Below are 22,790 nucleotides of genomic sequence, written 5' to 3'. Positions count from 1 at the left end.
TTTTTAAAACTTCTAGCAATCCACTCTTCAAGGCAGGTACTTAATTTGGAAAGCAAATACTCTTGACATCAGTGAGATGTACTTGTGTCAGAGCGTTGTGGCACAAAACAGAAGACATCTCGACTTCTCTAGCAAACATGGGTGTGAGAGTTGAGTCCTAGCCTTGTTCTGTCTACAAACCCCAAAATACTAGATATAGTAAGATTGCATACCATGAAAGTCAAGCTTGAAATTCCTTGCCCTATTAGCCTTTGTACATCGGAATGCATTCATTTGTTTCTCCGCTTGGTCTTTTAGATGAAACGAGCTGATAGGAATGTTATAACAGCTCTGACCCACAGACCATGGAGTTTTAGTCACTTTGGAGATGGGACGCCTCGCTTTGAGTCCTATTGGAAACACCATTTTATGATGGTACTGGATGTCATTATGGATTGGAGCATGCACAACTTCCTGTGGCACTTATGTGGAGCCTCAGTTTTTCTGGTGCAGAAAAACTTTGTTTCACAGTAAGTAGAAAACCTTGACTACACACACTGGGGTAAGCAATGTGGCACCCTCCAGTTCTTCGTTGGACTACAGCCCCCATCATTAATGACAATCGGTTATGCGGCCTGGGGCTGATGGAACCCAACACCATGCTGGCTGCCTCTGGTCTGACCCATCCACAGCCAATACATTCCTCAAATGGGTGGGGATGAGGGAAGATGATAGATGTTTATCACATGGAGTGTGACTTAAAAAGAACAGAATGCAGCCTGTTGCAGCAGAGGGATGCCTAGTGAGCTTTTCTTGTTTAAACCACTGTTAACTATAATTGTGGCTTACTCAAGGATGTCTGTAAATGCTTTTTCACATTCACTCAGTCATAAACAGCCTCCCAGGGCGCAGTCATCCCAAGTCAGCTGACAAAAGAGAGTTTCATGAGAACATAGGATAGCTCAATATGCATAGCAGAAGCTCTCAGGTGAACCTGGATCCTGGCATGGTGGAAGGATGTCTGGGTGAGGCTTCTCTGCCTCAGCAATGGCAGGTGGAAGGAGGGGGGCTCTCGGCTGGAGCTATGTCTAGGTTGTCTGCGTGCTGTTTCTACCTTTCATGACCTCAACAATTATTCCTATGAGATAATTTCTTCTAATCAAATACTGCACCATGTTAAACAAAAAGCAAGTTTGTTTGTGGGTTGAGTCCTAGAAAGATGAGCTGCTGTTCCTGTAGAGAACATTGAATAATAAAGCTTTGTTTTTTATTGCAGCTACTTGTTCTTCCCCTCACAACACTGTGACTTCTCTTCCTTTTAGGGAGTATGTGAAACAGTGGTCTTCCAAAGGAGTTCAAGTTGTGGCTTGGACGGTGAACACGTTAGCTGAAAAAATGTACTATGAAAATGTTCTCCAGGCCAGCTATATCACTGACAGCTTACTGGAGGACTGTGATCCTCACTTCTAGTGTTCAGCCTTTTCTGGATTGTTTAGTGTTTGCTTCTTTAAGCAAATTGAAGTTTGTCAGCAAAGGAGCTTCAAGGATTCATATTATCAATGGTGCATTATTCTCTTGGACTAAATTATTACAATCCATATTACATCCAGATATTTCTGTTCATCATGCTGGATTGAATCAGTTTGAATACAAGCAAGAACTGGAGTTCTTGATAAGAAATGGCTGCAGTCCTTTTTTAAAAAAACATCAGGTTGGTTTAAGACAGGTGTGAGGCTTGCAGAGGAGTTACACTTTTTTTCTAAATTAAGCTGCTTTTTTGGACTAAATCTTGATATTAGGCCTTTGTGAATCACTGACATGACTTGAAACATTTGTTCGTCTGTACTTAAAAAGGAATAGTAAGAGAGGGAGATGCTTACTATTGCATATACTTCCTCCTTGCCTAATTCTGAAATCCAGGGACTGTGTATGAAAATATATTATTATTATTATTATTTATTAAATTTATATACCGCCCGACTAGCAATAGCTCTCTGGGCGGTGAACATAGAAATACAATAACATAGGAAATACAATAAATGACACAATATAATACAAAATAATACAGTCTAAAATCAATACAATAACATTTTAAAAATTAAATCAAATTAGATTAAAATGCTTCGGAGAATAGGAAGGTTTTAACCTGGCGCTGAAAAGAGAGCAGAGTCGGCGCCAGGCACACTTCCTCGGGGGAACTGTTCCATAGTTCGGGGGCCACCACTGAGAAGGCCCTAGATCTTGTCACCACCCTCCGGGCCTCCCTATGAGTTGGAACCTGGAGGAGGGCCTTCGTAGTAGAACGTAGTGTACGGGCCGGTTCATATCGGAAGAGGCGTTCCGCAAGGTATCGTGGTCCCGCACCGTATAAGGCTTTATAGGTTAATACCAACACTTTGAATCTGGCCCGGAAACATATTGGCAGCCAGTGCAAGCAGGCCAGAACAGGTGTTATATGCTCGGACCGCTTGGTCCTTGTTAGCAGTCTGGCTGCTGCGTTTTGCACTAGCTGTAGCTTCTGAACTGTCTTCAGAGGTAGCCCTACGTAGAGCGCATTGCAGTAATCCAAACGCGAGTTTACCAGAGCATGTACCACTGATGTAAGGTCCTCTTTACTCAAATAGGGACGTAGTTGGGCTACCAACCGAAGTTGGTAAAACGCATTCCTTGCCACTGAGGCTACTTGAGCCTCAAGTGAGAGGGAAGAGTCTAAAAAGACTCCCAGACTACAAACCCGCTCCTTTAGGGGGAGTGTAACCCCGTCCAGGACAGGGTATATATCCACCATCCGATCAGAGAACCCGTCCACCAACAGCATCTCAGTCTTGTCTGGATTGAGCTTCAGTTTGTTAACTCTCATCCAATCCATTATCGCAGCCAGGCAACGGTTCAGCACATCGACAGCCTCACCTGAGGAAGATGAAAAGGAGAAGTAGAGCTGCGTGTCATCAGCATACTGATGACAACGCACTCCAAAACTCCTGATGACCTCTCCCAACGGCTTCATGTAGATATTAAAAAGCAGGGGGAACAAAACTGACCCCTGCGGGACTCCATATTGGAGAACCCACGGTGTCGAGCAATGTTCCCTGAGCACTACCTTCTGGAGACGACCCACCAAGTAGGAGCGGAACCACTGCCAAGCAGTACCCCCAACTCCGCGAGCCTCTCCAGAAGGATACCATGGTCGATGGTATCAAAAGCCGCTGAGAGATCAAAGAGAATCAACAGAGTTACACTCCCTCTGTCTCTCTCCCGACATGGCTGTCTTGGTGCCAAAACCGGGCCTAAAACCCGATTGAAATGGATCTAGATAATCGGTTTCATCCAATAGCGCCTGGAGCTGGCCAGCAACCACTCGTTCCAAGACCTTGCCCAGGAATGGAACATTCGCCACTGGCCTGTAGCTGTTACAGTTGTCTGGGTCCAAGGAAGGCTTTTTCAGAAGTGGTCTCACCACTGCCTCTTTCAGACAGCCAGGGACCACTCCCTATCGTAAGGAGGCATTTATCACTTCCTTGGCCCAGCTACCTGTTCCATCCCTGCTAGTTTTTATTAGCCAAGAGGGGCAAGGATCCAGTACCGAAGTGGTTGCACGTACCTGTCCATGCACCTTGTCCACGTCCTCGAGCTGAACCAACTGGAACTCATCCAACAAAACAGGACAAGACTGTGCTCCGGACACCTCACTAGGATCAACTGCTATAACTTGAGAGTCTAAGTCCCGGCGGATGCATGAGATCTTATTCTGGAAGTGATCAGCAAACTGATTGCAGCGGGCCTCCGCTGATTCCACCGTGTCCGGAGGGTTTGAATGAAGAAGCCCCCGGACAACTCGAAAGAGCTCCGCTGGGACTTCCGGGAAGGGTGACTTAGCCTGTGCCTGCTTTTGAGACGGGCTCCTGCCTCAAAAGAAGCTTATTCAGATATATCAGTCAGTTTTTTCTTTTTTTTTTGACTGATTAAACTTCTCCCGGGTAGGGAGAAACGAAGAGATTAACCTCAAAGCCTATTTTTGTTGGGACGACCAGATCTCATTAATTTATGGGACGAGGTCCAGCCGACGAAGGTGGGACGGATTTTCAACAGCAAGCTCTATCTGTTAAAGCGAACGTTCATCTTATCTTCTAAGAGAGAACGCACTAACAGGCAAGCACCCTTCTTTCTATATTTTTCTTTTACTTGACTTAAATTGTTGCTGTTTAAAAGAGATTTGCCAGATTGATCGGTTTTTGACATCTCACTGGGGAGCCATAACTTCTCTCTGCTACGCACTAATTAATAGCTTATCTCTGTTTTTGTTGCAAAAAGCTGTCCTGGATTTGCATTCTAAAGATACACACAGAAGAGGGATTTCTATTCCAGATTTTTATTTTGAAAAATATTATACTGTTTTGAGACTACTCTCTTTTTGGTTTATTTTATTTTGACGAATCTGTTTCTTGACGATTGCCATTAATTGCTTCGATCCTGGGAACTGCATTTTGTTTACTTAACTATTGGAGAGATAAGGCTGTCTGCTCTGTTTATACTGTGATGTCACCAAGTTTGGAGTATTAACCCAATTGTTGCTGAAATAAGAAGTGGTTTTCCTATATTTTTCTTTTAAAATGGCAATTAAGAAAGTGGCTGAGAATCTGGAAATAACTATGTTTCAGAGAATAATGAATGAGATTGAGATAACGAAAATTGAATTGAGTAAAATGAAGCAGGAGATTAAAGATATAAGGGTCCCTGTGAGAGAGGTGACCCTGGAAGGGGTCCCTGTGAGAGAGGAGACCCCGGAGATTGGAATAGGGGTCCCTGTGAGAGAGGAGACCCTGGAGACTGGAATAGGGGTCCCTGTGAGAGAGGAGATCCCGGAGATTGGAACAAACGTGGAACAGGAACAAGATTTGGAGTCTATGGACTTTAGAAATAAAATCTATTGTTTGGAACTCAATGTTATCTCTGAAGAAATTAATGAAGATTCTAGAGATAAAGTTATCAATGGCATGGATTATCTTCTGGACTGGAATGATGTGATGGAGCCCAATATAGAGAAAATCTATGGAATTAACTGCAGCCATGTGACAATGGAAAAACTTTTAAGAGATGACCCAGTGTATTTTGAAAAAAAGAACAGAGATATGATTTTACAGCAGTATTTCAGCAACTTATTCAGAATGGATGGCAAGAAAATATTTGGGATAGAGGTAATTCCCATCAGACTCTTATTATATGACTATGGCTTTGACAGCAAGATTATTATGGAATACTGATAATGGAAGATTGGATATTGAAATTACTGGACTTAACAAGACTACTGAAGATGGAAGATGGAAAATGGAACTAATAGAGATAATAGAACAATGGCTACTGAAATTACTGAACCTAACAGATTCTGATGTGATGGATTAATTGAAATGTTTATTTTGACTATGGTTATGACAATAAGATTATCATAATTAGTAATGAGATGGATTAATCGATATGCTTATCTGGAAAAAAAAAAATTGATAGATATATTTCTTAAAGAATTGAAACCTCTCTTTGACTTTTTGTGGAAAGAATAAAGTAATGTTTATGAGATTTGATGATTAAGTAAGATAACTACTGGAGGAAAGTGATTTTATAATATGACTTAAGAGACAGGATTGCTATATATTATAGACTTATAACTGATTTGATCTTTGACAAATGGGAAGTCAATATTTTACTCTTTATTTTTTATTTTTGTTTTTTTTTTTTTTTCTTTTTTTCTTTTTTTCTTTTTGTTTAACTATTTTTGATTTTGTTTTTTGTCTTTGAATGTTTTATGATTTTGTCTTGTATGTTTTATGAAAATCTGAATAAAAATTATTGAAAAAAAAAAAAAGAAAGAGCTCCGCTGGGCAGCAGAGAGATGATTTAATAGTGGCAGCAAAATGTTTTTTAGCTGCCTTCACCGCTCCTACATACAGCTTAGTCGAAACACTAACCAGCGCATAATTGTATCCGTCGGGAGTTTGCCTCCATTTCCGCTCAAGCCGCCTCCTATCTTGCTTCATCGCTCTCAGCTCCGGAGTATACCATGGAGCTGTATGAGCTCTACACAGGAGAGGGCGTGCAGGAGCGATCGTGTCCACTGCCCGGGTCATCTCTGTATTCCACAGAGCGACCAGGGCTTCAACAGGAGCACCAGTCCTATCAGCCGGAAAATCCCCCAGAGCCCTTTGAAAACCTTCAGGATCCATTAGTCTCCGGGGGCGGACCAATTTAATAGGTCCCCCACCCTTGCAGAGGGAAGAGGTTACTGAAAGTCTAAACTTCAGCAAGCAGCGATCTGTCCATGACAAAGGGAGTGTTGTGAGACTCCCCACATCCAGATCACTATCCCCATGTTCAGTAGCAAAAACAAGGTCTAGAGTGTGCCCCGATACATGTGTTGGACCACTAACATATTGAGACAGCCCCATGGCTGTCATGGAAGCCATGAAGTCCTGAGCCGCGCCAGACAAAGTAGTCTGGGCATGAATGTTGAAATCCCTTAGTACTAATAGTCTGGGGGATTTCAGCAATATCTCGGAGACCACTTCCGCCAGCTCAGTTAGGGAAGCCGTTGGGCAGCAAGGTGGGCGGTACACCAAAAGGATTCCCAGCCTGTTCCTCTGGCCCAACACAAGGTGCAGACACTCCAGGCCAGTAACTGCATGAACATGGTGCTTGGTGAGTGAGATGGAACACTTATAGACGACAGCAACCCCACCTCCCCGACCTTCAGATCTACCATGATGCTGAACCAAGTACCCCGGTGGGCAGAGCTGAGAGAGACCAACTCCTCCCTGCTCACCCACCCAGGTCTCGGTTATACATGCCAGATTGGCTGCCTCATCCACAATCAAATCGTGGACAAGGGAGGTTTTATTATATACCGATCTGGCATTTAAGAGCAGCAACTGGAGATCTGAGAGTTGGCTGAGAGGACTACCAACGACCTTGCGGGTGTGGGAAGGACCGGAACAAGGCACAGCCACAACATGTCTGGGCCGCGTTCCCCTTACCTGGCACGTCCTTCTCACAGCGCCATACCTTCCTTTGCCCGTCACCACGGCAATTGGGGCCCCCTCAAGTCTCCCCACCTGATAAAGCTCTCTCTGAAGCGCATAATAGAAACTTATATATACAACAATTATATGTGTAAACAACCATACATACAAACATATAAACATACACACTCACACATACATTCATATAGCCAACCACCCATTCATCTCAAACCAATCAACACACCAACATAGTCCTGCACTCTGTGCACGTAGAAGCCGGCTCCAAGATCTCTCTTCTTCGCAGAGGATGACACTTTGAAACGGCCAGATAACAATGGTGGCAAAAAGCATAGGCCACCAATAAGAAGCAGCAACCGCAGCGGCAACGATGGAAAAATGCAAGCACAGCCACAAAAAACGCCAGCAGCAGCGGAGAAACAAAGCCGCAATTGCCACGGGGCACAAACTGTAATGCAGGGCCAGGCGTAGAGCAGCGGCAACAACAAAGGGCCTGGCCTGACCTGCCGCGGTGACAGAGATGAAAGCAGTCCACCCAGCAACGGCCAGCCGTAGTCCCGGCAAGCGGCAGACGCTGCTCAGCCGCAGCAGGAAGAAACCGAAAAGCCAGCAGCAGCAGCAACACGGGAACACAGCGACAGCAGGGGCAACGCAGCAACAGCAGAAGATGACGACAACAAGCGACAGCAAGCAGGCAGGACCCACACAGCAGGCAGGACAGGCACAACGGCGAGAGCGACAGCAGCAGGAACAGCGCAGATGACGCCAACAAGTGACAGCAAGCAGGCAGGACCCACACACGTCGCAGCAGCAGGAAGGCACAAGCCGGAGCAGGGGCGAGGCCAACCCAGCGGAACCCAGCAACGAACCGGCAAAAAAGGTAAGAGGCCTCGCTGAATCCCCGGCTTCAATTTCCACGCCTCCTGGTTCCAGCCGTCTCCGTCCGTCCGCCCGCAGTCACTGCATCAAATTTAGCAGGGCAAGGGGAAGTGGGTAGCACCAAAAACAATTCACTCACCCACACACTCCCCTGAAAGCCGCACGGTGATAAAAAGAATTAAAAATATATTAAAAAGATGTTATAATAAGTTAAGCAGCAGGAGCTCCAAACAAGCTCCTCCTTGCATTTGATACCTTAAAAAAGCATTGTCTTTTTTCTGTTGAGGGCCACATTCTCCGGGGGCTAATCTTTCAGGGCGCAAACCTAAAAGTAGGCGGAACTTGTAAGATTATGTGGTGAACTTGCCCTCTCTCACATAACATGGTGTAAAAGAGGAACAGGTTTCCCAAGGCATAGACCAGAGAGCAAGAGAGGATGCGAAGCATTTGGACGGCTGCATGAAAATAGCCAGGTCCTACAGAGAGTCCTTCCTTATGGGTAGCAAATGGGCTACAGCATCTTCCTGGAGGGACATGAGTTAGAGGCATTGGCCAAAACCTGGACATGGAAGCAGCATGTGGCACCACAGCAGCCTGGACTAGACTATATGTGGGTAAGCAGGAAGAAGAGACATTTACTGCACGCTAGGAGAGATTTTAGGGGCTCAGTTTAAGTGCCAGTTCCAAAGCCCCATGGGGCACCTCTTTGAAGCAGCATGTTAATTCTTGTAAATCTGGGGCTGCTTCTCTGACCAAGACTTTTAACAGGTTGCATTTGCATTTGTCTCTGAAAATGTATGAAAAGAGCCAATTTCAAAATAACTTTTCCCTCAGCATTCAGAGGGTCACTCAAGAAAACCACATCAAATCTTGCAGCAGTGATGGAGGCTCTTGCGTTGTGTAAATTTTGCATAGCTACTCCAGACAGACAAATCCCTTTTTACTATGGAAATTACTGATGACAGGAAATAGAGGGAAGGTACCTGACAAAGGAGAAGTGCAAACATGGCAGAAGAATTGGATGCTAAAATAAATCTAGAGATTTTTTAAACAAGCAGAAGCCCCTAATGAATTAGAGGAGTGCAATAGGAAGCCAAAAAGTTCTGCCTAAAACTCTACAAAACAGACCAGCTTTTTACAGGAAGAAGCCAGTGCCACATTTAGCTGAGCACAACAAACTCCTGATTCCTGTTGCAGATGCAAGCCTGATTCTAGCAGGCAGGGGACCCCCACCCCCGAAAAAACCTTTTTGTTTGCAATTCACATGAGAAGTTTGGCTGGAAACAATTAGCTGGGCCAGACATCAATGGCAAATGCCACCACTGATGGTAGAAGAAATAAGAGGCTCCTTGTCAAACAGTTTAAAAATTTGCAGCTGCAAACCCGCAGCTAAAATGGCTCTCTGTTTTACAAAACCACATTACAGCTTGTTTTGCAAGTTATGTAATCTTAGCCATTGTTTTCCAAAACAAAGAAGTTGGGATTGAGGAGAGATGAAGAAACATATAACCAGATATACATTTTGGTGTAATTTACTTACATGTCAATTTAAAAAGACCAGTCATTATTTATAAATCCCTCTGTAAACTCTTAAAAAATCTTATCAACATAGTAAAAACAAAGCATTTCAGAAAGACGATTACAACAAATGCTTATACACTCATACTTGGCAATTAACCAGTAGGGATAAATTATACTAGTCCAGTCTGAGAGTTCCATGGAAAAGGTGGTTTTTCTCATATGTTTCCTCAAGTATGTAGTAAATGCTGGACTTCGGTGAAGAACTGCATCCTGTTTTAATTCTGTTCCATGGCATTTAAAAAAAAATAAAGCAGAATTGATTGCAACCTGTGAAAAAATACATTTTAATGCAAAAATCCTTGCTTTTTTAACTCACATCCTCATTTGTCAATGTTCAAAGTTCAGGCAGTTCCTACTGCAAAAACCTTATTAGTGCAAATAGCAAAATTCTGTCAGGGGTGCCTTGTTGTGCATTTGGCACTCCTGTACTTTCAGGAACTTTCTTCATCTTCCATTTCCCATTCCGCCTCTTGCCTGGCTCTCAAAGCCAAAGCCAGAGCTTCAGAAGCCTCAGCATCTCTGCCTGTCCGGCCATTCTCTTGAGTTGCTGTAAGCAAAAGACAGACACGGTAAAGCAACAGCACGGCCAGATTCAATACATGTGCAATTAAGACCATGGTGTTGTCTCCACAATGTTAATTTGAGTTTGTTTCAATGTTTTTAGCTCCTGAGGAAGGAAAGTATTTCTAAAACGCGTAGAGCACTACAATAAATTTTACTCGGCAACAGAGCTTGCCTTTCTTTTTTGTCTCCAGTTTGGTGCTTGTTCCCTTTTGTTCCTGCCACATTCCTAATCAAGCCACGTCCAATATGCAGTGGGGATTATTTCTGCCCTCCCCTTTTATTAATGGATCTCAAGGCCAAATACATTTCATTGTTCACATTTTTAACAAGTGTGCTGAAAGTGGCCACTTTCTGAAGAAAAAGCAATGCTTGCATGGTGTCCTGCCGAAAACCCTCTTTTCACCCCCTATTTTTCCCCAGAAGATGCTTTTTAATCCCTCCCTTGGCTGCCGCTTTGCCCTGAAGGTGTTATATTGTCAGAGATTGTCAGCAAGAAACTTGTGGGGGCCCAATCCAGATTGGGATTGTATTGTGAATCAGGACTTGCAGCTCCGTTGTCTTCAAAATAACTTTCCTTTTAAAAGTGGAAAAACTATTTTACTAGGTCACAGCAGTGGTCCACCTATACTGAGACACTTCAGTTCCCTCCCTGAATACCTGACTTGTGTAAACCACAATTTGCCTTGCATCTGAAACCACCAAGATGAGCTTTTCCTTCCTCTCCAAACCAGAATTGGAAAATCACAGTTGGTTTGCAAATTCTGGTTTAAATGGCAAGCACAAACCATTGTTTGTTGGTTCAGATGCTAATAGCAAACTATGGCCATCTTCCAGTCCTCTACTATGCCAGTCATGACAAGTTCTGTAGATAACTATAGCCCTATTCAGATACTAATTTCTGAATACATGAAAGGGCGTGTGGGAAGGTGTGGGGCTTGCCCCATCCCCAGCTCTGCCTTTCCCAACTAGTGGGCCACCAGGTGTTGCTGGACCACAACTCCCATCAGCCTCAGCCAGCATTGCCAATGGTCAGGAAAGATGGGAATTGTGCTCCAACAACATCTGGTGGCCCACTAGTTGGGAGAGGCTGCCCTAGCTGAAGCATGATCAGCTCACTCTGAAGGAGGCCACTGCAACACGCACACACAAGGGATAACCCTGTTTAATCAGCTCCTGTTTCTATGTTGGAAATCTTGTGCAGAAGTTTGTTTTCTTCAGACAAAGCTGATCCTGCATCAGCTGGTGTGGTTGGCAAAGGAGAGACTGCCCCACGTGCGTGTTGCTGTGGAGGGGGAAATGCCAGCCACTGCATACTACTACAGGTACTGGATATCTGAGCAAGGCTTTAGATCTTCAAAGAAGTAGGCTTCCCATTTGTGCTAGCTGCTCTGCCTCTGTGCCAGGCTTACGCTTACCATGAGAGAAACTGGTCATTTCAGGAATTCTTGAAGACTAAAGAGAAGAGAAGAAAAACAATATAATATGCAGATCTCTTTTTTCTCCCCTTGTGTCTAAAATAACTTGAGGCAAGGGGTGTTCTGAGCTTTATCTGCCACATTCTTTTTTCAACTGTTTGGAAGTTCTCACTCTCTCATTTTGCTTGTCCAGCCAGGATCTATGTCAAAACTTTTTGCTTTGCATGAGTGCCAAATTAACTGTGGAACACATCTTGGCAATTTTCTGTGGCCCCTGCATTTCTGCTATTAGAGGATTCCAAATCAGAACTTTTGCTTTAATTTGCTCTTGTTCAGTCATAGCAGTCACTTGTTTAAAAGCAGCAAGGCCAATGTACTTCAGTGCTGTTCAGACAACTCATGCATTTTGAACAAAACTGCCAGACAATGCTTTAACAAGGAGTTGACAGATTTGGAGAGGTATAAATAGTGCCAAATGGGCCCTCATGGCTGAATAGGTACTGCAGTGCTGAGAGGAAGCAGGAGGAGCCAAATTGTTCTCTTGAGAACCAACTTTTCTTTACATATTGATGTTCTGCACATGGAAGATCATTATAAAAACCCTAGAGCCTAACCTTTCCCCCAAAGAGCTACTATTGCACAACTTCTTTGTCTTTTTTGTTCCAGCAGTGAGAAGTTCAGGACATTGTTCAAGCCCAGTTGGCATCATAGCACGGCTGAGGAAGGACAAGGTGGCTGTTTTATGCCACCTACCCAGGCAGTGTAAAGACACCAACTTCTTGTTGTTATGTGCCTTCAAGTCGACTACGACTTACGGCGACCCTATGAATCAGCGACCTCCAAAAACATATGTCATGAACCACCCTGTTCAGATCTTGTAAGATACCAACTTATGAGGCTGCAAATGGGATGAAAGAGTTGGAAAGGAGATCAAAAGGTCATCTAGCCCAACCCTCTGCTGAAGCAGAAACCCCACTACAGTATCCCGGATATGTGGTCCTCCAGCCTTTTGTTGAAACATTTCTAACAAAAGAGTCACCCCCCTTTTGAGGCAGCCTGTTCCACTGTCAAACAGCCTGCACCATCAATAAGTTCTTCCTAATGTTGAGTGTCAATCCTTTATCTTGTCATTTAAACCATTGTTAGAGCCCTACCCTCTGGAGCAACCTGGAAGGGCCGTAGCTCAGTGACAGAGCATTTAGCTTGCATGCAGAAGGACCCAAGTTCAATCCCCCACATCTCCAGGTAGGGCTGAGAATGTTGCTTGCCTAAAACCTTAGAGAGCCGTTGCCAGTCAGCGTGGATAATACTGATGGACAAAAGGCCTGACTCAGTATAAGGCAGCTCCCTGTGCTCTTCTCCCAACTAGATTGCCCTCCAGAGTTTTGGACTACAACTCCATCATCACTGGTTGCACTGGCTGGGGCTGATGGGAGTTGTAGCCCTAAATATCTGGAGGGCACTAGGTTGGGAAAGGCCTCTATGAAGAAACAGTCGCCAAATTTGCTTCATTGTCTTATGTGTTGATCAGAGCTTGGAAAAGTTACTTTTTTAAAACTACAACTCCCATCAGCCCCAGCCAGCATGGCCACTGGATTGGGCTGATGGGAATTGTAGTTCAAAAAAGTAACTCTTCCAAGCTCTGGTGTTGATCCTTTATATACAGCCATCATATTGCCTCTAAATCATTTATTCACCAGGCTAAACATACCTAACTTGTTCAACTATTCCTCTAAGAAGTGGTTTCCACGCCCCTCACCAACTCTGCCACCCTCCTCTGGGCACGTTCCAGTTTATCGATACGTTTAGGAACATCGGAAGCTACCTTTTGTTGAGTCAGACCATTCATTGGCCCATTGAGCCAATGTATTGTCTACACTGACTGCAGTGGAGGCTGGCCCAGTAGGGCAATTGGGATGCTGCCCACCAACCACATCTTGTCCCTACCTGCCTGCCTGCTGACTTACAACCAATCCAGGGTGTGACCCTAGCAGTCAGCTTCTTCCTCCTTAGTAAAGGTTAGCCTTTGCAGAACTCAGCAGGAAGGAGAATGCGGGACAAAACTATTATTTATTTATTTATATCCTCCCCTTCCTCCCAAAGGAGCTCAGGGTGGCAAACGCCAAGCAATAAAACAATAATTAAAACAAATTTGGATTAGTTGGCTCTGGCGCCACCTAGTGTTGGCCTCTCTGCCATCTGCTCTGCTGGTCCCAATGGGCACTAACAGCTATTCAGGGTTTCAGCAGGTTCCCCAGCCCTTCCTGTAGATGCCAGGGACTAAACCTGGGGCTTTCTCAATGCAAAGCAGATGCGCCGCCACTGAACTATGGCCCTCAAACTGCAACAGCCAGAACTGGACACAGTATTCTAGGTAAGATCCAACCAAAGCAGAAAAGAGTGGTACCATTTCTAATGCAAGGACTTTTATCCCACACACATGCCCAAAGATTCCCTCTCATTTACTGTTCCCATTACCTCAAAGTAAGAGTCTCTTTCCCTCGCTGCTGGAAGGCTGTCAGTGGAGTTAGGCAATTGGAAATGCATTTGCAGTCTAGTCTGGTGAACAGATGAATTCCTCTGCCGGGGAGGGGGACAAAAGTATCCCACGATTAGGTACGCCTGGTATACTTAGGTACACTTTGAGGGTTCAAGGAATGGATTGAAACTGCATGAGTCTCACCATGCTCAAGGTAAGGGTTGTATCCAAGACTTAATACCCAGGGGATTGACCTAAACCTAAATGCAAGTTAGGCACCAACAGCAGCTTAAAGTACTTTTTTTTAAGGGTTTCTTAATATAGGGTATTTGGCATGATTTTTCCCATTAACTACATCTGCTCCAATCTCAGGAAACAACTCACTGTATCACATACTGTATTTTCTCCAAACCCAGAGTTGGCTAATTATCATGGCCCATTTATACACAGAGATTATGGATGCATACACACCATCCATTTAAAGCACAGTTTTTCTCCCTGAAGAATTCTGGGAACCGTAGTTTGTTAAGAGTGCTGGGAAATGTAGCTTTGTGAGGAGTAAACTACAGTTCCCAGGATTCTTTGGAGGAAGAAATGTGCTTTAAATGTATGGTGTGTGCGCTGCCTAAGAAAAAGTGACCTGCTCAAGCTCTTCTTCCTTCAAAAATAGATCAGTGGCAAAATTGGAAATAGCTTGGTTTCCAAAATCCACTATGTTGTAACTTTGACCAAGACATTTCTCGCATGCAATTTTTTTAAAAATGCAGTCCAGCTCATTCATTCATTTTGCAAACTAACAGCTGAGAAACAAACTCAGTATGATACTGATTTGAAGGACTGGCGAATGGGTCACTTGGGGAAAATGCTATCCTTTGTTGGGCTCAAATACTTATCTGAAAATGAGTGCTTGTGCTTTCTAAGGCTGGTGGTGTAACAGTAAATTCTGAAGTGCAGGAGCTCATCATGACAGCCCCCATCACCATGCCCTCAAACTCAAAGACCATCCTCAAGAATGCTTGAATAGCAAGTGCTAGTCAACAGCCTATTGAGACAGCATATGCTAATAGCGGACTTGTATCATTCACACACAAGGAGGCATCTCTAGACTTGAGAAGTTTGCAAGAGTACAAAAAATATACAGGGAGGGGAACCTCAAAAGATGTCTGTGAAGGTGAGAAACCCAAAGACAGCTCAATGAGGACTGAGCCTGCTCAGTGGGGCAAGGGTTGCTCACTGACTCTTGTTAGAAGTGGGGGATGGAAAACCTTGGGAGAAGGAATGGAATGGGGAATCCTGGGAAAGGCCATCGCTGGCTGGCATTCTGAACAGGAGCACTCCGTGCTGCAACACTTTGATGCTGGTCCACTTGTGAAAAGGGTTAGAGAATGGGTACTGTTCAGAAAAGCTCTAGGGAATATAAACTTTGGTTTGGGAAGGAAAAATCCCAACTACCAGCTGAAACCACACAGACCCCATCCTTCATGTGCTAACAGAAAGTGACATGGCTTTCTGAACATCTGTATATGTGCACTCATTCCTCGGGATGGTGACTGGTCCTTTTCCTTCCCTGTTCATAATGAATAAAGCTACATTTTAAAAGCCCACATTTTCAGAACTCACCTGCAGCTGCTGTCCTGAATTTAGAAGTTTAGATGCCTGCAGTGCACGTAGTTTCTTCAATAGAAACATTTTATCTTTGCCTTCCTACAAATCAAGAAATGTCTGAATATTAGAAGGTGCCGCAGCCAGAGGAGGGAATGTACAAATGTGATATTTCTTGGTGCATTCCCCCCCTTCTCCAAAAATGGACAATTGGGAGGGGAGCACATGTTGCAACAAACAAGCTTTCTAAAACTGTGCTTATATGTTGGCCACACATTTTGAAGACAAAGGAGCTGTGAGATCCTGACTCAGAAAAGTGCTGTTACTGCAAGGCTTGGGAGGAGGGGGAATAGTAGTGCTTTGGTAGGAAACCCTGGCAAGTTCCTGATCTGGATTGGGAGTACATTCTGGATTGGAGCTCTGCAGTTTTTCCCATTCCAAAATAAATGTGGTCATTATAGCTACACTTTTAAAAAATAGTGTTTATTGCAATATGTGGTTTATCCCCCCGTGTTTTACAGTAATACCTCAGTTAGCAAAGTAGATGCATTGCTGGACTTACTTCTTCAACAGAAATGTTGGTACCAGAGGTAGGAATAACAATGGACAGAATAGGGATAGGTTCCTACACCTGCTCATAGATGGTGGGGGCAGCTTCAACAGGGGCTTTAAAGAATGACTACCTGGCACCCTCCCCATCTGAATAGCATTGGATCCTTCTCTCCCCAGTCCTGGGAGAAAGCAAGAGATCTCTCATGCAAAGCAAACACACAGACTTGTCAGTTTCACCCTAGCAAAGCAAAGGCACAGGCTTGAACATTTATCCATAGGAAAGCAAAGACACAGACTGGTCAGTTTGACCTTAAAGCAAAGGCATAGGCTTGTCAGTTTATTGACAGCAAAGCAAAGATATTGCCTAGTCAGTTTCACCTTAAAGCAAAAGCACAGGCTTGAAACTTTATCCATAGCAAAGCAAAGCTAGCCAGTTTCACCTTTTAAAAAGCCTTTCTTAAAAGGAATTTCATTCCTGGAGGATTCATTAACTGAGGTATTACTGTATTAAGTAGGGATGGAAGAATCTGTCAGTTTCGGTTGTCTGTGTTTCCCATTTTTCAGATCTTAAATTCAGTTCTCCACAATTCTGCAACAGTGCAATTTTAAAAAGAAATCATAAAAATTCTTCAGCATTTTAGTGCTAAATTCACCCAATAATACATCTTTGTATGCAGTTTTGACTAATGCAAGCAATTTCTCTAGACAGAATGAATTTTTGTATGTTATTGTCACTAATATTCATTTTTATGCAAACTTTCCCCTAGTAAATGTATTTTTTAAAACATTGGTTGGAGAACTGCATAGCAAAATTCGGGTAAGTGCAAATTTCAAAGATGTCTGGGCTTTGGTTCTCATTGTTTTGGAAAGTGCAAATTTGATAGATCTGGCTTTAAATGCAAACTGAATCAAATTTCTCTTCCCATCCTTAGAATTTAGCATGCGCTGAATTAGCTGTACACTGTCTGCTTATGTCTCCTCCCTTACCTTGGTCTAGGGGGAACCCCCCCCCCGAATCCCTCTCTCTGATTGGCTCTAAGAGACAATCAAATAACCAAATGGCTACCAAGGATAATCAATCAGAAATCAGGATTGTCAATTATTTCAGCACAATTTGAATCCAAGAGGGAGGAGATGTGGTCACAGTGTCTCCTGGTCTCTTTTCAGTGGATTTTTCAATATATACATAAAACCTTGGGCCAGAGAATGAATAACCAAACTAATAGTAAAATGTGCCATGATCAGGTTTTTAATTTTCTTCCCTTGTACAGAAGCAAAAATATACTGAATTGTATCCAGCGTTAATCCTACTCGGAGCAGACCCACTGAAATGAATGGATATGGGTAACTTAGGTTCATTAATTTTAATGGGTTGGTTTTAAGTTGGTTTTTGTTGAATTGCACCCACTGGTTCTTACACACAAATTACTCAAAGCCACAAAAATGAAGATGGGCATCTGGTTCACACAATGGGAAGGTTCCCCAAGAATGTACTTACATTGATGATCTGCTCTTGCAGAAGTTTCACCATTATTTTACGCCCATCTATTATTTGCCAGTAGAGGTATGTGATAATTCTAAAGCAGAGTTGAAGAAATTAAAATGAGCTCTTCAAATCTTATATTGCTACATTAAAAGAAAGGAGGATTTCCCCTTGCATCTTTTGTGCTATTTTTAAAAACAGAAGTTCCTGAGAATGATGGGAAAATTCAGTACTAATCACTGTCACATATCAATATAAAAGGCAAAACAGGTGCAATGCAGGAGAATTGGCAACTGGGTCACCTGGCATCTTTAATGATAGAGTTGGATGGAGTCTTGTAGGCCATCTATTACTATTATTACCATCATCAGTTACCCCCCTTCACCCAAAGGTCCCAAGGCGGGTTACAATTTTAAAATACGACATTAAAAACAACCTAAAATCTCAAAATAGGTAGGTCTTAAAAGTAAATGTCTCAAGTGTAGGGATGGGATCCATTGGCTGGTGCTGGTCCAAAAGCATTCCATCGACCTAACAGGCTGGCATAGATCCGAGTTCGTTCTGTATCTGCTAGCCACTGCTTTTTCCAATCCATGTTTTTTTCCCACTCAGAAAAAATATTAATATTAATATTTTTAAAGGAAACAACAATATTTTAAGGAAATATCTATAAATTATCATTCTTACAATCAATGTTTAGAGACATGGATTTGTTTTGTTTTTTTACAAAAGGTTGTTTTCACAAATAGCTGCAGAAATTGGCAACATTAAAATCCAATCCTCAATGATTGAAAATAAGCAAACTAATGGAAAATTCGGTACCAAATCTGAATTGGGTGGAATTCTAACACATCCCTACACAGGTGTCAAAGGTCAGGGTAAAGAGGTATTCTAACCCCCTGATTCATGCAGGAAAAGCAGAACTAGAGCATCCTCCAAATATCCATTAACCCTCCAGCTGAAGATTCCAGTGAAGGAGAGCCCACATCTGCACCATAAATTTAAAGCAGCATCATACCACTTTAAACAGTTATGGCTTCTCCAGTGGAATCCTCGAAAATGTAGTTTGTAAGAGTAGCTTAACAATCCCTCTTCTCAGGGAACTCTGGGAACTGTAGCTCTGTGAGGGAAGTAGGGGTTTCCTAACATCACCCTTAACAAGCTACAGTTCCCAGGATGCTTTGGGGGAAGCCATGACTATTTAAAGTGGTATAATAGTGTTTTAAATATATAATGCGGATGAGCCTAGATGAGGGCTTGAACTCAGATCTCACAGCTCCTACTTTGGCAGTTTAACCACCACACCACCATGATTAAACAGTAGCTATCACAAATACTTTATATTACATGAATGTAATGTATATAATCAGTGTAGTATTTACATATTACACATGCTATATATTTATGGAAGCTTGAATTTAAAGCTGGCAATTCAAACCACAAGTAGCCTTGTTCATGGTGAGAAATGTTCAGCTGGGACAGAATTTGTAGGAAGACCATGTGAGCTAAATTTTAGAGCACCGTTGTTCAAGCTGGTTCTGCGAGTGGTACAAGAGTGCTTTAAATGTATAGTGCGAATGCAGTCTGAGCAATTGGTTCCATTGTTGAACTGTTCTTATCATGCTGTCAGTGTAGACTAGTCCCTCTCAACCTGGTGCCCTCCACACATTTTGGACTACTGCCCCAAAGAAGCATGGCCAATGGCTGGCATGATGGGAGCTGTGGTCCAGCAACATCAGGATGACACTAGGTTGGGAAAAGCAGGCACAGACAGAACTGGGTTAGACAGACAATAGTCTGACCCAGTATTTTTATTTTCATGCATTTATATCCTGCCTTTCTTTTGTCAAGGAACCCAAGGCGGCATACATGTGGTTCCCAGGTGGTGTCCCATCCAGAAACTGACCAGACCCAGACCTGCTGAGCTTCAGCAAGGTAGTGGCCTCATGTGCCTTCAAGTCCATACCCTAGGACCACTTCCTCCATTCCTAACAAGTTCCATTTAGTGGCAGGGAATTTGGGGTTCTTGGACCAGGGATCCTCAAGGAATTAGAGAACACAGGCTTCAGGCAAAGTAGGCCTTTATTCTATACGAGCGTACGTAAGAACAGCCTCTCCAGATACGTGGCTAGAACTGCAATATGGCACTGTCTGCTCAGGCCTTTTACACAGTTCAAAACACAGCATGTGACATCATTTCACCAATCATACAATCTCCTTAAAGCATTACATAAAGGTTATGCCTTTCTGCAGTATTTCTAAACCAATCAGATAACATTAGGTAATTCTAATACCTCCATAGAAACAAGAACCATAGCAACATGAAACATAGAAACTAGCGTACAGGTACATTTCCATTGTCTCTACACATTGGCCTACACTATTGTTCTGCTGTCCTCTTGACTGATATTCTTGAGGCCACTTGCTACCAAGCATACCATTGTACCATTGTTCCTGGTTTGCCAAGCATACCTGGCATACCTGTTGCTATAGAAACATTTGCTACACACCTTCAACATTTAAATAATATAGCAGCTATGCAGCCGGTACTGTTTATAATTTTCTTTACTGATTTTAGTTCTTAAAATATATTTCCTTTATAAAAATATATAAATTCCCCATTATATTCCCCCTTTGAAGCTATTCAGCTTCACACAAAGTCTTACTCTACTTCTATTTTACTCATCCTCATCCATTCTTTCTGTAAGTCTTTTACCCTTATATTTTCTGCTATTATCCACTTCTCTATATCTTCATCACGGCCTAATTTCACTTGCATCTGATGCACTATTTTGTTTATACCCCCTTGTCCCAATTTTGTTCCAACACTCTAAAGACAGCATATTCCCGTTTGTATTGCAATATATATAGCACACAAAACCAATAAGGTGAAGAAGGGCGCATAAAATGGTCCCATCAAGCCCCCCCCCAATGCCACTAAACCATCTTTCGAAAGACCAGGAATCCTGCTGATGTAGTTTCTCTGCCTATTGTTGGATCACTGATATCTGGGAGTCAATGGTGCTAGAAGTGTCTGAGATTCTTGTGCAACACTCTTTCCCTATAAGAGCACATACCCCTCCTTTGCTGGACAGGACAAAGTCTCATGCTAAGTGATTTTGTAATACCATTTGTCTCATTTCTCTCATTTCTCCCTTTATGGCCTCAAACCCCGTTGCTGTGGCATTCACAACCTTTTCCAGGGAACATGCCAATTTTCTAATTTCCCGTATAGCTAGGGACACTCCATCGCTGGGGATTGCAATGCCAAAAAACTTTTCTGTTTGGGATATATCTTGGTAGTTGCTGGTAGATTACCAGTACCTGCTGGTAGATTACTCAGTACTCGCACTACTGGGAAAAGGGTGGCAATATAGCAGTTTCCTGACCACCCACCCTACTTGTAGGCTGTATCCCCACAAACAAAATAGTGACCTACCAGAGCTATAAAGCCTGAATTACACCTGGTGATGTCATCCATTGCAGATAATATCCCTCAAAAGGGAGACTTGTAAATGTGCTCTGCCAGATACCGTTCATATAGGTCCCGTTAATTCTAACTTCATGGGTACAATGGCTATTACCCAGAAAAAAAGGAAGAACCATTACATTGCCAACAAAACACGCCCTGCTTTTCGTAAGATAACTGAATGTACTCTTTCCCCTGTATATTTACATCCTTCCAGGTCGCGTCAGCTTTTAAATCCAAGTACTCTGGATACACCATTTCAGTTGAATTCAAAGGCACTGGTATCATGGGGACACCTCCTGTTGAGTGGATTGGAACATGACTACACAACCAACACTTGGACAGGTTCCAGTCTAACCTGATTTGGTCTATGAGGGCCCAATAGGTATTAATATAAGTTCCTCCTTGTGGAAATATACCAGTAAACACAATTGTTATAACCCATCAATGTCCCATAGGCATTGGGACACCCATAATAAGATACTGGAGGAAGGTAGTTTTTCCATCCTAGAGCACACTGCAGGGGTGGTCAGGGGATATCTAGGGGATCTAATACATTCAATTCCAGTTCCTCAGGAATACCAGGAAGTGGGTGCCCCCCAAAAAGGTATCAATCATTCATTTATTTAGTCCTGAGTACTATTTGGCTTGCCTCTCCAGGCAACTCTGGATTCGTTGTCTCTACTTCTCCCACCTTTTCAGCAGCAGGTAGAAGTACAAGGATAACACAGTTTGAGAGGTTATTCTCATCTAAAAAACACGATCTAAAAAACTGGATAGGTTCTCTTCCCCCCCCTGACTTTTCTTTGCCAAAGTCAGACTTATCGGTCTCACCTTGGTCTGAGATTGTAACAGTGAGGAGGTGTATCAGGAAAAGCAGAGCTGCAGAGGTTGCTACCATCTGCATTCACACCCACTTTCATTCAGGTCTTGCAGCTGGGTCTTCACAAAAGTGTTACCCAGTCTCGATGCCAGCTCGTCAAGGCAGGAGTCGTCCTCTACAAATTCTTCTGTGTCATTCTCAAGATGTTCTAGGATCTCTTCTATAGCCCCTACCTGGGCAATCAAGCGTGGGTCACGGCCTTCTTCTGTGAGATAGCCCTTTTCATTCAGCAATTCAGTTCTTCAGCAATCTCATTCTCAGAGGTACAGAAGTCACTCTCCTTGGGTTCCGAGGGAGGGAGTGGTACCTTCCTGCTGCTTGGGTCCACTGTTCTACATGCATGACTCACATGTATCCACAAGGCTCTCTCCTTCACTTGGATAGCTGTATAGGTGGCAGGGCAGGGTCCAGGAGGTGGTTGAGTGAGAGAGATTATGCTTGCTGACTGAGAGGGTGTGTGGGAGTGGGTTGCACTTGGTTTGATGTGCAAAGATCTGAGTAGTGGCCTTGGAGAGACCACCACTGCTATCATATGGATAAAAAGAATTATTCTACTACCTCTGTATATGAGTGTGTTTATTTTTAATGTTGTTTTAGGCGACTTAGTGTGCAGCAGCCAAGGCCAGCACCTTGTAGGCACCCTAGTGTTTTTAAAAGTAACTTAAGTGTAATTGTAGAGATTACTTTTGAGTAACAGTAAAGTAATCAATTCCTTTCAGAACAAATGTAATTGTAATGTAATTTATTCCTTTTGGAGCCATGTAACAGTAATTATAATTTATTCCTTTTTAAAAGTCATCTTCCAAGACCTGGGAATGGAGAGTAAAGGTGACCCATTTTGAAGAGCAATGCTGTACAGAAGCCCAGTTTGGGGCAATG

General features: G+C 43.2%; 2 protein-coding genes across 3 annotated transcripts in view; one reads left to right on the top strand and one right to left on the bottom strand.

The window, feature by feature from the left end:
• Positions 1 to 4,923, top strand: part of GDE1 (glycerophosphodiester phosphodiesterase 1) — a 15,799-nt gene extending 10,876 nt beyond the window's left edge. The window contains exons 4-5 of the mRNA XM_061600300.1: positions 298 to 509; positions 1,302 to 4,923. Of these exons, the coding sequence (XP_061456284.1) occupies positions 298 to 509; positions 1,302 to 1,449 (360 nt within the window). The 3' untranslated portion in view covers positions 1,450 to 4,923. The remainder of the gene's footprint in view (positions 1 to 297; positions 510 to 1,301) is intronic.
• Positions 4,924 to 9,369: 4,446 nt separating this feature from the next.
• The window catches only part of TMC5 (transmembrane channel like 5), a 62,676-nt gene continuing 49,255 nt past the window's right edge, over positions 9,370 to 22,790 (bottom strand). For both annotated transcript variants that reach the window (XM_061599861.1, XM_061599862.1), the window contains exons 19-23: positions 17,575 to 17,653; positions 15,543 to 15,626; positions 13,922 to 14,023; positions 11,444 to 11,480; positions 9,370 to 10,011 (exon numbers count right to left, since the gene is read on the bottom strand). In XM_061599861.1, the coding sequence (XP_061455845.1) occupies positions 9,896 to 10,011; positions 11,444 to 11,480; positions 13,922 to 14,023; positions 15,543 to 15,626; positions 17,575 to 17,653 (418 nt within the window). In that variant the 3' untranslated portion in view covers positions 9,370 to 9,895. The remainder of the gene's footprint in view (positions 10,012 to 11,443; positions 11,481 to 13,921; positions 14,024 to 15,542; positions 15,627 to 17,574; positions 17,654 to 22,790) is intronic.

Source organism: Rhineura floridana, chromosome 17 (genome assembly GCF_030035675.1).
Source record: "Rhineura floridana isolate rRhiFlo1 chromosome 17, rRhiFlo1.hap2, whole genome shotgun sequence".
NCBI classification, from domain to species: Eukaryota; Metazoa; Chordata; class Lepidosauria; order Squamata; family Rhineuridae; genus Rhineura; species Rhineura floridana.
The sequence above is the reverse complement of the archived record's forward strand: the minus strand, read 5'-3'. Positions and strand labels throughout refer to the sequence as shown.